This window comes from Vigna umbellata, chromosome 5 (assembly GCF_029865625.1).
Source record: "Vigna umbellata cultivar VRB3 chromosome 5, Vumbellata_1.0, whole genome shotgun sequence".
NCBI classification, from domain to species: domain Eukaryota; kingdom Viridiplantae; phylum Streptophyta; class Magnoliopsida; order Fabales; family Fabaceae; genus Vigna; species Vigna umbellata.
Genome location: NC_142169.1, coordinates 68,105,597 through 68,120,936, shown reverse-complemented (window position 1 = coordinate 68,120,936; position 15,340 = coordinate 68,105,597). Strand labels below are relative to the sequence as shown.

At 37.1% G+C, this 15,340-nt stretch overlaps 1 protein-coding gene and 1 pseudogene across 2 annotated transcripts; one reads left to right on the top strand and one right to left on the bottom strand.

Moving 5' to 3' along the window:
* Positions 1-789: 789 nt before the first annotated feature.
* Positions 790-3,662, top strand: LOC124833197 (uncharacterized; annotated as a pseudogene). Its single transcript, XR_015786936.1, has 3 exons — positions 790-1,117; positions 1,770-2,218; positions 3,011-3,662. The product of XR_015786936.1 is annotated as an uncharacterized LOC124833197 (transcript).
* Positions 3,663-3,824: 162 nt separating this feature from the next.
* Positions 3,825-14,983, bottom strand: LOC124833184 (homeobox-1). Its single transcript, XM_047307593.2, has 18 exons — positions 13,831-14,983; positions 13,319-13,735; positions 12,480-12,559; positions 10,513-10,926; positions 10,311-10,400; positions 10,030-10,194; positions 9,704-9,926; positions 9,527-9,627; positions 9,119-9,205; positions 8,862-9,014; positions 8,606-8,761; positions 8,195-8,404; positions 7,449-8,120; positions 6,823-7,371; positions 5,737-6,360; positions 5,515-5,619; positions 5,161-5,424; positions 3,825-4,880 (listed from the first exon to the last, which is right to left on the bottom strand). Exons 1-18 carry the CDS (start codon positions 14,003-14,005, stop codon positions 4,107-4,109), a joined length of 5,259 nt encoding a protein of 1,752 aa, XP_047163549.2. The 5' UTR covers positions 14,006-14,983; the 3' UTR covers positions 3,825-4,106.
* Between the last annotated feature and the right edge of the window lie 357 nt (positions 14,984-15,340).

The window sequence follows — 15,340 nt, the reverse complement described above, 5'->3', positions numbered from 1 at the left end:
AAATGAACGAAGAAAGCAAGAATAACAAATTACGGTGTCGCGGGTTGCTGTGTGGGTGAAAGAGAGTATGTTGATGAGAGAAAAATAAATTGGATAAGTGAGGAAGGTAAATTAGGGTTAGACAAGTATTTCTAATTTTTTTTAATTGGGGCTAACGTACAGATAACCGAGAAAATGTTGGAGTGAGAAAAATGAAACAGAAAGAGTTGAGAAGAATGAAAGAGGTGAAAAAGGGTTTGAAGAGTTTGTTATTTTGTTTAGTTTCGAGAATGAAAATTATTAAAATATAAACTTAGAATTCATGATACATTATGATATTTATTACTAAAATATACAAACTGAAAACAGACCCAAGTTAGCAAACTATATTATATATATATATATATATATATATATATATATATATATATATTAACCATAAATGATTATATATTATTTAATATATAAGTTAATAGTTATTTTAGTTTTTACGAAGAAATAAATAAAATGTAATCTTTGAAATAAAAGAAAATCTGATGGATTTATTTTCTTTATTCTATTGTTACAAAGTGATAAGGTTACATGGTGGGATTAAAATATTCACTCTACTTTAGAATAACTCTTTATCTAAAACCTTTATTACGGTTTTATCCTTTTGGGCATCACTGCACACTCATCTTTATTCTCTATTCAGTGTGTACCATTTTGTAAATCAATCTCAAGTGATATTTTCGGCTCGTGTATAGCAAGGAGATATATTATAAAAATAAAATATAAACAGACATAATATGATTAAGTTTCATAAGAAAATAGAAACAAACAACCATTTTTAAACAGAGTTGACATATATTGATATATTGATCAAAAGTCAAAAAAACAAACATTTGTTACACAATCTCAAAAATTTTCACCAGAATTGTTGTTGATCATAAGATACTTTGTGAAGAAAGAGAAAAGTGAAAAAGAGGGAGTGAATCAGATGGACTACTATGGGATTTTGGAAGTTGACAAGAATGCCTCAGATGAAGAATTGAAGAAAGCCTACAGAAAGCTTGCAATGAAATGGCACCCTGATAAGAACCCAACCAATAAAAAGGAGGCTGAGATTAGATTCAAACAGATATCTGAAGCCTACGAGGTAACACCGTCAATGTTCTTGATTTGCTTTGTCGGTGTGGTAAAGATGTTAGATTTAGATCCTATGTTTGATTTTAGTCATTACTATCATTCCTTTTTCCAATTCCTTATCCATGATGTTGATCCTCCCTTTTACTTAGTGACAAACCTTGAACTTGATTTTATGGTTAAACCTTGATCATACTTTAACTGCACTTCGATGACACTGTTCCTAGTTTGACTTCAGTTCCTGTTAATTTGTTTGTAATTAGGTCACGATTTAATTTTCTGGCCAAATTTATTTTGTTGTATTTTTCACTTGGTGATGGTTGATCAATCATCTGAGTTGTATTTTTTATTTTTCATGCTTTTATGCACCCTCTAGATTGCAAGGGCTCTTACAATATTGTATGGTTAAAGTTTTTTTTGAGATAAACTACTTGTGAGATAAGTTTGGGGACTCGGTTAATTGCTTGCCACACAGTTTGCTCTGCATAACTCACATGGTTGCTTGGGTGCATGTTTGTTCACATACTAAGTTGTGGAATCCTTGTGTTTGTTTCAATTATTAATCTCTCCCCTTGAGTCTACTTTTCTTTTGGAGGCTGTGTAAACTGTGAAATGAATATGGAATGTGATTTGGTATATCTGTTTGGTTATTTGTTTTGATGCAGGTTCTGAGCGATCCTCAGAAGAGAGAAATTTATGATAGGTATGGAGAAGGTGGGCTTAAAGGTGGAATACCAACACGGGATGAAGGTATGGCTTCCTTCTTCCGAACTGGGGATGGCCCACAACCATTTAGGTTCAATCCCAGAAATGCAAACAACATTTTTGCAGAAGTGTTTGGGAGTTCAACCCCATTTGGAGGAATGGGAATGGGAAGGGGGTTTGAGTGTGGTAGCAGAGGCAGAGGCATGGGCATGAGGGGGGGATCGTGGGTATCAAGATCCTTTGGCGGAATGTTTGGCAATGACATCTTCAGAGAAGGCAGGCCAATGAATGAAGCTCCACGCCGCAAGGCTCCTCCTATCCAAAATACACTGTTTTGCAGCCTTGAGGAACTCTACAAGGGCAGTACCAGAAAGATGAAAATCTCAAGGGAAGTTGCACTTGCAAGCGGGTTAGTGTTCTTTGACTGTCATTTCAATTTAGAACAATTTGTACTTAAGCCTTCTCTTAATAAATGTCTTGAACAGAATGAGTTCTATTGCTGGATGTGTCAACTAAAATTTTATGTTTCTAATATTTTTATCTAAGCCACAAAAAAAAAATGTGATTGCGACTTTAGATAGTTGTCTGTTAGATGTCTTGATTTGCTGTATTTCCATCTCTTTTTATATAATTGCTTCAGAGATAGTCAGTTGATGCTACAAATTTAGCAATCTGTTAACTTTTCCCCTCCTTTTCTTTGGGTCAATGAGTTCTTGTGGTTGGGTAAGGATTGGTGTACAGACTCATTGCTACAATCTTGATATGGTCATTGCATTTGTGGCATTACTCATTGTTGGCTCCGAAGTGTGATTTATTGAATATTAATTGGAAGAAACTTAGGAATGGAAATAGCTAAGTGAGGTCAAGGTCTTGCCAAGCTTGGCTTGACCTGCTTTATAATCTCCTGATTCAATTTTGGTCAAATCCATACCCATTTGGCAAAACCTTTTCAGGTTGCTATAAAATTCCTATATACACTTAAAGGTTGAAGATATGCATGAAAGTATAGGTGGTCAGTGATGTTGACTTTTAATTTATCACTCAACTGTGCAAAGGGTGCATACCCGACTCCCTCAGCTACCCTTTCTTCTGTTTGAGCTCTGCAAATTTGTCTCAATGATAAGAAACAAAAGCTTATTCTTTCACTTGTGTATGCCTATATAAGCACAGTCAAATTGATATAATACATTTATGTTTGCAGGAGAGTTTTTCCTGTGGAGGAAATATTGAACATTGAAATCCAACCGGGATGGAAGAAGGGAACCAAAATCACTTTCCCAGAGAAAGGAAATGAGCAGCCAAATGTCATTGCAGCTGATCTTGTGTTTATAATTGATGAGAAACCTCACGGTATATTTACAAGAGTTGGTAATGATTTGGTTGTGACAAAAAAGATATCTCTTACGGAAGCTGAAGCTCTACCAGGTTACACCATCCAACTTACAACTCTTGATGGCAGGGATCTGAACATCGCCATAAACAACGCCACTGATCCAGATTACGAAGAAGTCGTCACCGGGGAAGGCATGCCAATTGCGAAAGATCCTTCAAAGAGGGGTAACCTTAGGATCAAATTCAACATCGAAATCCCAGATGTAGTCGGTGCCTGAGTGGAAAGCCAGAATTAAGAAACTTTTGGCACCATGAGTGCCAACTGTGGCAGAGAGTATCTAGTATATAATAATAGTAGTCTTTGGTATTCACATTTTTTTTCCTTCTTCATTTAGATGGTATGTGACTGGTGAAGTTTCTGAGTTGCGTTAACAATGTCATCCACGTAAGTATAATATTTTTTAAATTATGGGTAACAGAGTAATTCAACTGTGTGGCATCATCAATGCCTTTTAAATTAATTCTGAAGAGCAGTAATTCGAAAAATCATTAAGAAATAAGGTGTATTAAACACCACAGGGTTAAGTACCTGCTCAAATGGTTGATATACTTTAGATTTGATTTTTAATTTCTTCGTATTTCGGAGTAAATAATAATTTCAGTTCAAAATAGTTCAAACAATATGATATAATAAAAATTTATTAATTAATGAGTATCTATTACAAAGAGGGGAGAAAAAATTACAAAAACAAAATGAGGTTGGCTACTACTATGCCCTCTGCTTAAGACTATTAAAATACAAGGCTCCATTTTGCATGGATAATATACACTAAATCTACTCTACCATAAACTCGTCAAAGCCATGACATGACTTGGAGGTCAGGTGTTTGTAAAGCTGCAATATAAAAAATGCAACGCAGCCTTCAGGTGCGAATCCCTTCATTGAGAAATTAAAATCGGATGTTCTAATCTGAAGAATCTTCGGACAAAGCTGAGTATGAGCCTCCAACGTTTACTACCCTATTTCCCATCCCATCTGAACCCTCCTCACTCATAACATCCGCTTCTGAATCCTCATCTTCATTCTCTTCAATGCCATTGTCATTGTCGTCTTCAGAAGCATCCACATCTTCGTCACTCATTCCAACCAAATCCCCACTCCACCTGTTGGAGGGAACACCGTTAAAACCTACCTCCCAGTTTCCTTGATCATATTCCACAGCTTGAGCGTGGTCATAATCAGATTCTACCTCTTCAGCACTATTACTATGGTCAGCAGCAACCCCAATGTGCACCGGAGTCATGGGACTTGCCTTTTCTCCATCCCATTCCTCATCCAAGTTTTTCAGTGGTTCTCTATCAATCTTGGAGCTATGGCTCGCTGTTGTATGGCCCAGCAACAAATCTTCAACAGCTCGCTTTCCCACTCTCCGCTTTCTTACAGTTCGGCGACCTCGCCCAGCACCTTGTCCTTGTGTTCCTCGTGCCTGCTGTTTTAATTTGTGACTTAGATTGACAGTGACCTTAGCATTCTTCCGACCACCGTCTCGTTTGGAATTGTACACTCTTTTAGCCAGTTTTTTGCCCCGTCTTTGTTCATTACTCCCTCGACGACGTTTATTGCCACTTCGTACAATTTTCTTAGGAACAGATTTATCTTTAGCGAATTCATCATGGTCGAATTCTGCTGGTTCAACCTCCCTATTAGATTTCAAGTGAGTATATCTTGATGGAAACCTCTGCAAAAAAAGTAAGTTAAATGTTAATTTGTCATCACAATATCATGAATATTTCACAGATAAAAAGATCCCGACACGGGAAATATGACAAAAGGAACAGAAATTTAGGGGAACTTGACACCCAATCTGTTTCTAGTCTGTCGGACACATTTGCTCAGCCTGAGTTCAGATTAAAATGAAAAGCTGCGGCAGAGCTTATGCATAGAAAAAATTTCATGATAACATCTCCTATCACATAAGACTAAAAGTAATACACTATAAAGGAAAAATTGAGACTTACTATGTATTCTCTTGCTTCTTTTTCCTCAGAAGGCTCAAGTCTTTCGGGCTTTACATAGCTGATGGATGAATCAATCTCAAAAAGTCTGAGAGACAAAGCTGCAGTTGTTAGTGGAACCCATGGAAGCACAGGAACAGATTCAGGATCAGTTGAAGCCTGCCCAGAACATTCTAACATACTGCTTGATCCCAACAATTCATCTGTTGTAGAGAAGTTAGATGACAGAAAATCTCGCCGTAGTGCTTTCTCAAATAGGGTCAATATCTGCAGAATGAATTGGTTAATTCATACATGTCTGAGTAGGCATATAATTCAGATCAACAGAAGCTAGAACTTTAAGAATTGAAATGGAACCTGTATAAGCTCCTCAACAGAAGATGATTTGCTCAACTTTACACCCCAGTGCTTCCTAATATCATCGGTCCAATTTGTTCCAAACGCTTCAGATAGAACAGATACCTGTAAACGAAAAGAGTACAATATACTCCTCAAAGTCAAACTAACAGGACAAAATAACAGCTTAAAATTTAATAGAAACCAGGGTTCAAGGTGAAAGCAGAGTTACCATTAACTCACCTCCATACAAGCCAACAGGATCTTAAGCAATCTTGTCCGCAAGGGAAGAGAGTATTCCAAAATACAATTATCTTTGGATAATTTGTCTCGACATTGAAATGCATGCTTAGAAAAATTAAATCCATTATTTGAGGAAAAAGTCCGGTGGCAGGAACTGCAATGGGAGTCTTCATCAAAATAAAGATCGAGACAGATATCACAAATGTCCATCTGAGGTTTGCATCTCTTTATCCCATATTTCATTGCACATAAAACTGATGAATTATAGCATTCTTTCCACAACCACTTCTGAAAATCATGATACCTTCTCAAGGCAGCTTTCTTCTCACTCTCACTTTTCCCAAGCTCAATTTTGAAGGACGATGAAACTTCAGATGTATCAGTGTTCAAGTCATAGAGGATACTGCTAGGACTGTCAGATCCAGCATTGTGGTCAGGGATGGAAAATGGTTCATTAGCTTCAACTTTAATAGAAACTTCGCCTCTGCTTCCATTTTTGGCACAATGTGCATTCCTCTTACGAACATTTTCTTTAAAGGAATTCTCAATCCTTTGCAACATTAAGCGCAAATGAGATTCCCTGAGCCCACGTGAATCCAATGATGTCAAAAGAGAATCAAAGGCCTGCATTTTAACAGTAGAATAAATAACGTGGTAACTAAACCAAAGGATAATAAAGGCATCATATTTTCAACAAATTTGGCCCCTCATGATTTAAACGAATCACACATTTAAATAATTTTCATGGCAGTGTCAACAAATTGATGATAACGAAAAATGAAACTTACATAAAAGACATACAAAATAATTACAATGAATAAAACAACAGGCAAGCAAATGTTTGAATTCAAAGGCTATCCTCATTATTCCATTTGCTAATAATCAGATATTGATGGGGGAAAATATAAATTTAGAGGGAATGTCTTGTTGGATATCTAAAAGGAGACTTGCTGTGCCCTAAGTCCTAACATACATGCCATTAAAAGCATGCAATGAAATATAATAAACATGTCAAAATCAATTTACAATTTAGTTTATCAGCAAAGCAGAGATCATTTCGAGTAAAATACAGTTTACACAAGATACCTCTTCAGAATCAATGAGCCACCACCTGCCATCATGACATTCAACAAAGATCCTGCCAGAACCAGGATCACTGCTAGAAGCAGATGCAACAAACTGCCAATATCGATTACGTCTGCGATCTTGGCCAAGGGGTAAAGACCTGTAGACATACATCTCCTCCGCTAGGTGGGCAAAATAAGATTTCAACTGTGAACGTGACCTTTTTGAATATTGTGCAGGTACTTGAGTCTGTGGGATGTCTGCACCAGTACCAATGCCAAAATCTTGAATTGATGAGGACTTCTCCATAGGCATGCTCAGCGCAACAGGAGCTCCCTTTTGGTTTTCTGCAGTGCTGGGTGATGCTTCATTATTATTAATATTAATGTCAAGCATTATTGGGCTTTGGTGTCCCTCCGCAGCTGGATATGTGTATTGTGTTTCAACTTTATTTCCAGTAAGAGATGGAAAATCTAATTTACTAATATTATCATCTTTCAGACGAACTTTGTCAATCTGAGCATCTGCCCACATTTGTTTCTTCAGAGCATTTGCTGATTCCAGTCGATCCTAGAAAACTCATCATGTCAACTTAAAAACTATAGAAAAATAAACTTACAGTACCCTTTAGACAGAAAAGATATTACCTCAAGGACAACACGGATTGAATTTCCTTCATTTGCCACACCAACCAAAGCAACAAGAGCATTTAGACGCTCCTCTACACTGAGATCAGAATATTCTCCTTCTGCAAGTCCAAGAATCCAGGACTCTCCAGATATGCTTTCATCAATTTCCATATTATCTTGATCAAGATTGCCAGCATTTAAATCTCCACAAGCAACAGGTCTGGTGACAGAACTGGGACAATCAGCACTTGTTGAACCATTCTTAGGAAGACAGGGTAAATCTGTATCAAACTCATTTTGAATAAGATCTATGTTGTGACCCAAATTTTCTTTTCCATTTGATGAGCAAATGTTTGTGTCAGGATACTGTTCAGAATTTTGGTTTGCACTCAAAGGATTCACTAAATCATCATCTTCAGGATCCTCATCGACTTCATCACTTTCTGACTCCTCTTCTCTTTCAACATCATCAGCATCTTCACCAGCTAGAAACCCATTTTCAAATATCTGAATTTTCTTTCTTGCTTCTGAAAGAATGGAGTCAGCATCAGCAGGATCTTTTCTGAATGCATCTCGTACACAGTATGTTGATGGAGCTATTCTTTCAAACAATTTAGTGTCTCTTGTCAAAGCAACAGAAATTGATGCTTCAGGAGTCTTGCTGGTCGTTAGGTCTCGGAGACCAGATTTCTGACAGAAAAGAAACATAAGAACAAATTTGAAAATTTTAGAAAGATCAACTGATAAGAAGATAGGCATTTCACCTGAATTTTTTCTGCAAGCTCCAGTACTGTCAAGCCCTTACTACCCTCCAATGAGAGAACATGAAATGCTGCAAATTTAACTGTTCCAGGAGTTAACCGGTGCCTTGATCTTCGGGGAGCTAATAGACCTCTCTCTTGCATTTTGGCCACGGCACTTTCAGCTGCCGAACCATTACGAAGTGTAGAAATGATATCTACACAACTTTTTCCCTGGAATAACAAATACATTTTTAACCACTAATCAGAGTAAGGACACAAATCCATGGCTTAAAACAATTGCAAAAAAACAAATGCTCAGTGAACTGATATGATAACACAAATGCTTCAGCCTATGGGCACTAAAAATATCGCAGCATCCCTTTAACATAAGATCTTGATCTAAATATTTATACGCAAATAAAGAAAGTGAACCTCGTCTTTATCAATTGTGTATGACCATGCAATACTTCTTTTCTTCAGGTGTGGTCCTAATCCTGCAGACAGTGCTAACTGTCGGAAAATTTCTGGCCATGTCAACTGATTCAAGTTCTTCTGCCAATTTCGTATGTCAAAGCCCCATGCATATGCCTAAACCATAATGAAGACGTATTTGTCTGAGTCAACAGTCTCAGGCAAAACTAGTATGTCTCAAAAGGAAAAATAAAATTTATGATATATTTCAACTTACTCCTTCCACGATCTCTGGATGGCCACCTCCAGGATTAGCAGCTCCGTTCTGATTCATCCCCAATCCTGTAGAAGGTGTCCTAGCAACATCTTCAATGTCCTTTATTATCACCTTGAGAAGAGCAACATGTATCTCGCCCAACAATCTAGAATCCTGCAATCAAATGGTTTGAACGTAACACACATAATAAGCAACGAGTGCACAAAATTCAGTTCATCCGCAGTACAAAATCAATAGCAAAGGTCAGATTTACTCACATAGTCATGAAATGCCTGTACAAACTCATCAAGAGTAAAAGGCCATAAATCAAGAACATCAGCAAAAGTAATCAAGAATCTCCAAACCTGAAATAGAGCAGTAGAACACAGCTTTCAAACTTTAAATTCAGAATCCTCAATTTTTAAGCTTAAGAATAATAAAGAACAATATGAATTATCTCAGAATTACATATACGAGCTAAATATAAATAACCTTCACTATCATATACAGGTGGACGAGTAAATTTAACCAAACATTTCAAATCATGGACTAATATAAACCAATTTCAGAAACTGAGAAAGAGTAAAATTCCCCTTCCTCGTTTGGGCAGTACCAGAGCAACTGGTTCAGAGCAACATTAACATACACTTACATAAAATGGTGAAAGAGAGGAAATACAAACATACCATGAGAAGGTTGCCAACATTCTGTTCTGAGTTGCTCCAGGGTTGGATAGCAAATGGTTTTCTCAGCTTTACACTTTTGGGGGGGAATACACTCAATGAATCTGAAGTTCAACATGAATTAGTAATAGAACCTAATTATGTAACATTATAAAGAGCAACATCATGATAATTGCTCACCCCTAAATGATTCAAGGTTCTGCAAAGTATCAAGATCAATATGAATAATAGAGGAAAGCCCCTTGCTTGCAGCAGCCAACTCCATCAATTCAAGTTGTTCATCCTCAATAAGCTCCATAGATTCTTTAGCTATTCTCCGAGCATTTGCCTTCTCAAGTGCAGCTTTCCTCCTCTCTTCCTCTTTCTCTTTGCGGATCTCTTCTTTTTGCCTCCTTTTCTCAGCCTGTTTTTACAAAAGACAGCAAGAAAAAGGAGCAACGTACATTAAAAATCCAGATGTTTAAATATTTGTCAATGGATTATAATCAATAGGGTTTGGAAATTACTCTCAAATGTTCTTTCAACAAAAACTTTTCCCTTCGCTCCATTTCCCGCCTTTGCTCACGTTTTGATCTTTCCTCTTCTCGCTGTTTCTCACGCAACAACCTCTCTTCTTCCTTCTTTCTCTCACGATCTTGCCTTTCCATTTCCTTCTTCAATCTCTCTTCACTCTGAAAGGGAGAGGGGAAGTAGAGGGTTAGCTATAGAGAAGGGGATGTCTTTTAAGATCTATAACATGCACCGTGGCAAGGTGGCTAGCAAAAAATCTGTTAATAAACATTAAAACCTTTCGTCTGAGGTTATCTTGTTTCTCAAGCTCTTTCCGCATCCTCATTTCATAGGCTTCAACTTCCTTTGCAACTCTGGCTTCATCAATCTACATAAACGTCAAAAATATACATCATCCTCCTCAAGTAATATTGTTTTAACATTGCCAAGGAAAATGACAAAAAACACTTGACAAAAAAATTACAAAATTCAAGAAATACCTTCCGTTTCCTCTCCATCCTCAATACTGCATCATTATGGGATACTTGCCCACCAGGTAAAGCATATGGAATTTCTTGTCCAACAATTGGGTGATCAGTAGCATAGTGGGAGTTCATTCCAGTATTTGTTATGTTTATGTGAGGTTCCCTTTTGGGTACAACATCATTTTCTCGAGGGGGAGATGGATAGGGAATCACTTGTTTGTCCTGTGGTTGAGACAAAAGACGAACACGAGCAGAATGACTTTGAGGAGCATGAATTCTAGGTTGTTCATTTCCAAGGGGAAAAGGGGTTCTTGCCGGACCCTCCATCGGTTCATGTAAATGGGGCAGGTTTAGTTGTCCAAAAACATCAGATCTAATGCCAGACTGGCTTGGAAGAAAGGGATATTCATGGAATGTCCTTGCTATTGCCTGTAATGGATTCCATTTAAAACCCAAATATCATATTAACAACGAAGAGAAAGGGTTGACAATAAATATGATCAAAATATGAAAAGATAAAAGCCATTTTTTCTCAAACATAAGTAAACTGAGGATAGACTATTAAGAGCAATTAAAAACATTGTGAATGAAAGCATTTAAATAAATATACCCCTGACCAAAATAAAGAATAAACAGCATACAAAGGATATGCGCAACAACGCATGTGCATTAAATTTATTTATTCTTTAACACAAATAAGTCCTAATAAATGATAGAGGCTAAAGTACTAATATGCCTGATATCACAATTTAAGTTGACAGTACCACTATGCCACTAGGAAAAACGGCAAAAAACTAAACACCAAATAGTGCAACAAATAAAAGAATACCCTAAACCCTAAATAAAAGAATACCATTATATACAGACATGAAGGACAAAAATTTTAGAAGTGTGCCAATCTTGATAACTAAATCACACAATCACGATTAAAAAAGGGTTTTCTTTTAATACGCATCTCAATCATAGTTATCGACTTCAGACAGCAGTGTGTAACTTAAACCAAAAATGCTCTAGGATAGATCACAGCAAGATGAAAGCTATTTAAAATTTTATAAATATATTTTTATATGTATAATCAATACTAAGTACTATGCATAGTTAACTATAAAATGCTCCAAAAATTCCCAAATTTAATGGCATATTAAGAATTGTCTAAAAAAATTCATAGATCTTAAACAAAACGTGCAAGTAAATAACACAAGCTAACAAAAAGTAACACTAGGTACAGATAAGTAAACAGACTAACAGAGAACAGACATGGCCTACTCTTTTACGAAGATAAGGCTACTGCACTGGCAGTGGCCTGAGATGCAGTGGTCTATGGAAGAGAAGAAAAGGGGAATTAGGGTTTTACCTTTGTAGGTCTGACCAATGTTACATCATTTATACCCTAGAGCACGGGCAACATTGGGTTTGATCCCGCCCCCCCCCCCCCCCCCCCCCCCCGTCAAGATTGCACCACTGTTGTGTGCAACAGAACCACAATTTGGATGGCATGACCATAACAACAAACACCCTTTGAAATGGCAACTCCACGCCAATATTACACATGATTAATAACCCAGAGCTCAATACAAGACTAATTGATGGGATACTGAATTTTGGGCTTAAGCCCAATCATTGAGATGAAAAGGACAAGGACTGATTATTGGATTAAAGTCCAATGAAATGAATGAACTGGAAGGTTTATTCCAGAAGCCAGAAAAAAGATAGACTGAGAGGAAGTTAGGAAGAACACTGAGGTGCCAAGTTTGCCACCCGAAGGAGGACTGTAGGGTGTTGAACGGACTGTATCATTTTAAAGCAATGCTGTTATTTGAGAGCCTTGAACTCTGGATGATGACAGATGAGCTTGAAGTGAACTTTGATTTTCAGTCAACTCCAGTGGTAATATACAGTTGCTTCCTTTTCTGAATATTCTGTGTCCTACCGCAATTTTACAGACAAATACACTAGAAAGTCATAGCATAACGAAAACCAACCTTATTTGTCCTAACATCATGTCTTTCATACATTTTATTGTCATAGGCAAGACTAGGCCGCTTTTGAGGATCTGTAACAGCTGCACCAAAGGAAAATACTAGACATATAAGTAGTTAATCAAGGCACATGCACCTATCACAAACAATTATTCATCAAGTAAACCCTCACTTCAGTATCTTAAATTATTGCATGCATTAGTCCTTCTAGTCGAGTTTGCAAAACTTCACATTGGTCCCAAAATTTGGAAACATTCATCGTTGTCCGTAAAAATGTATAGTCCAATGTGAAGGGTGTACCACAAATATAGCAACAAAAGCGGAGATTAAGCAAATTTATCAACTAGAATGATCAACAGATGCTTATCAGATTAAAATGAGAGTTCATTCTTTAATCATCACCAACTTATAACGTAAAAGTAATGCTTTTTAAAATCCTTTAATGTTGAAAAACAGCCAGAAAGATGACAAGAAAAGCAAAATAAGAACATTACACCCCTTTCTGATGATACACTTAAACAGAACACCCTAGACACTAGTTGATCCCATTACTGCTTCACAAAATAAAAGCCACATTCAAATAAAAAATTGAAAGTCCGTAGTTCACATCAATACCATGAAACCTATGTACCAACATACAAAGAAAAGTCATTAAACAAAGCATGGAAGACAAGTTCGGTAAACAGTTGAATTGCATATCCCATAAAACCCTAATAAATTAAAAAAAGAAAAAACATATAAACAGGAATTAAAAAGAAAACACACTATTATACATTGATAGCGGTCCTAAATTCAACCGAGATACACAACCATCCACCTAGTCAAAGAACCAAAGACCATACCTAAGGGTGCCCCAAATGCATCTGGCGGCAACGGATCAAACTCCACTCCAAGAATAGGTCCATCTTCTCTTAAAGGCTCCCCCAACTGAGCCTCCACACAAGCAATTGCTCTAAGCTCCATTATAGTCTGTGGCGACTCATAGTACCCCCTAGGCACCACATTCCTCAACTCCGAACGGGTAAACGGACTGGACCCTGAACCCGACCCGGATCCGTATTCAGCACCCACTTCAGAAGCCAGCTTGGGCTCCTCAACCGGAGAATCAGTTAACGCCGCAGCCTTACGCAGCTTTTTCGACGGCAAGTCCTTCTTGTCCTTCAACCGCCGGTGACAGAACCACATCTGCAACTGCCGATCCGACAACCCCAACTTCTCAGACAACTCTGCTCTCATCATCTCGGACGGGTAATTCTCCACTGAGCAAAAGTACAAAAATTAAAAAAATAAAATAAAAATCAGTGAACAATAAACCTATAAATTGAACAAGAAATAAAGGTTAACAAGCACAAACCAGCATAAGCTTTCTCGAGCGTTTCAAGCTGAAACGGTGTCTTCATCTGGCGCTTGGGCTTGCTCTGACCCTCACTAGAATTTCCAAATTTGCTGTTACTTTCATTGTTGTTGTTGTTGTCGTCATTGCTGTTTTCTTCCCTCTTCACCTCGTTGTTCTCTGGCTCCGCCTCCATGGATCGAGATCGAACCACTTTTCCCCTTCAAACCCTAAGAATCCACAACGAAGCCACCAAAAGAAACACAACCACGCAGCACAGAGAGGAAGGGGAAAAAATAATTAGGGCAACTGAATGGAATCGATTTTAGTGTTTCTTTGTTTTTATTTATTTTTGTCATCTCCTTTTCTCTTTGGAAATCAAAAATTCCGTGATAGTCAAGGAATGGAAAGGCACAGAATTATTATCCTTTGATGAAAAATAAATAAATGGCAACACGATAATTTAAATGGAAAAGATAAAAAGAAAAGCAGCGTGTAATAAGAGATTGAAAAGATAGAACAATGAAGATGAAGAATAAAAGAACAAAATCCAAAACAAAATAATAAACCAATAATAATAAAAAGGGTGATAATCCGAAACCAAAAATAATAACCAAACAACAACAGTTCCTCTTCTTGACTACTATAACTCCTCTGCCACCTTTCATAATAATTTCTTCTAATTATTAATTACAATTACGATAATAATAATCTCAATCTGTTTTTCTTCTTTTCTTTTATTTTATGAACGAACGGTGTGATCATCTGATGATCGTGTCAAACAGGAGGGCCAGCTAAAAAACAAAACCAAACCCGAAGAAAGAAGGGTGTCCTTTTTTTCTCTTTTCTTTACGTTTCCAAATTTCCTGTTTTTTTTTAAACCAAAATGAGATGTTTCTCTCACTGCGTGTGTTTGTGTGCATCACTTTCTCTCCCCCACGTTGTTTTAATTCCATGAACTTTTTATTCTGAGCTTCTTTCTTGTCTCGGGTTTGATTTTTCTTTCGTTGAATTTTCTTTTGCCTTTTTTTTTCATATTACTTTAGTTTCGGACGTAACTTTGGTCAATTGGAGAGAGAAGAATTACTGAATGTGTTTTTGTTCAAGTTGGTGCGTTGGATTGGTTCTTTACAAAGATGATTTGGTTTCCAAGGCTCAGTTTTGGTGATTCGGTATCTTCGGCGTGCTATGATCGAATCGATGTTTAAGGTTTGTGTTTTTGTGGGGCCCGTTCTTGTTCCTGTGGCTGCCTAACAGCATCGAGTTGGGCTTCTTTTAGGACTTCCAGTGCTTTTGGGCCTCGGATCAAGATTCTGCACTCTTCAAACGCTGCTCTCTTCCATTCACCGAAAGAAACCATTTTTTTTTCTTCTTACAGGAAAATGAAAGTTCATTTACACTGAGTTCAATCTTGAACCCAAAATAGTAATTTAAGTAAACAATCAGATACGATTTCCCAATGTGTGTACTTCTACAACATTTAATGGTTTGCAGTTCAAAATTATATTTTTTAGTCTTGGTTTAAGAGTTC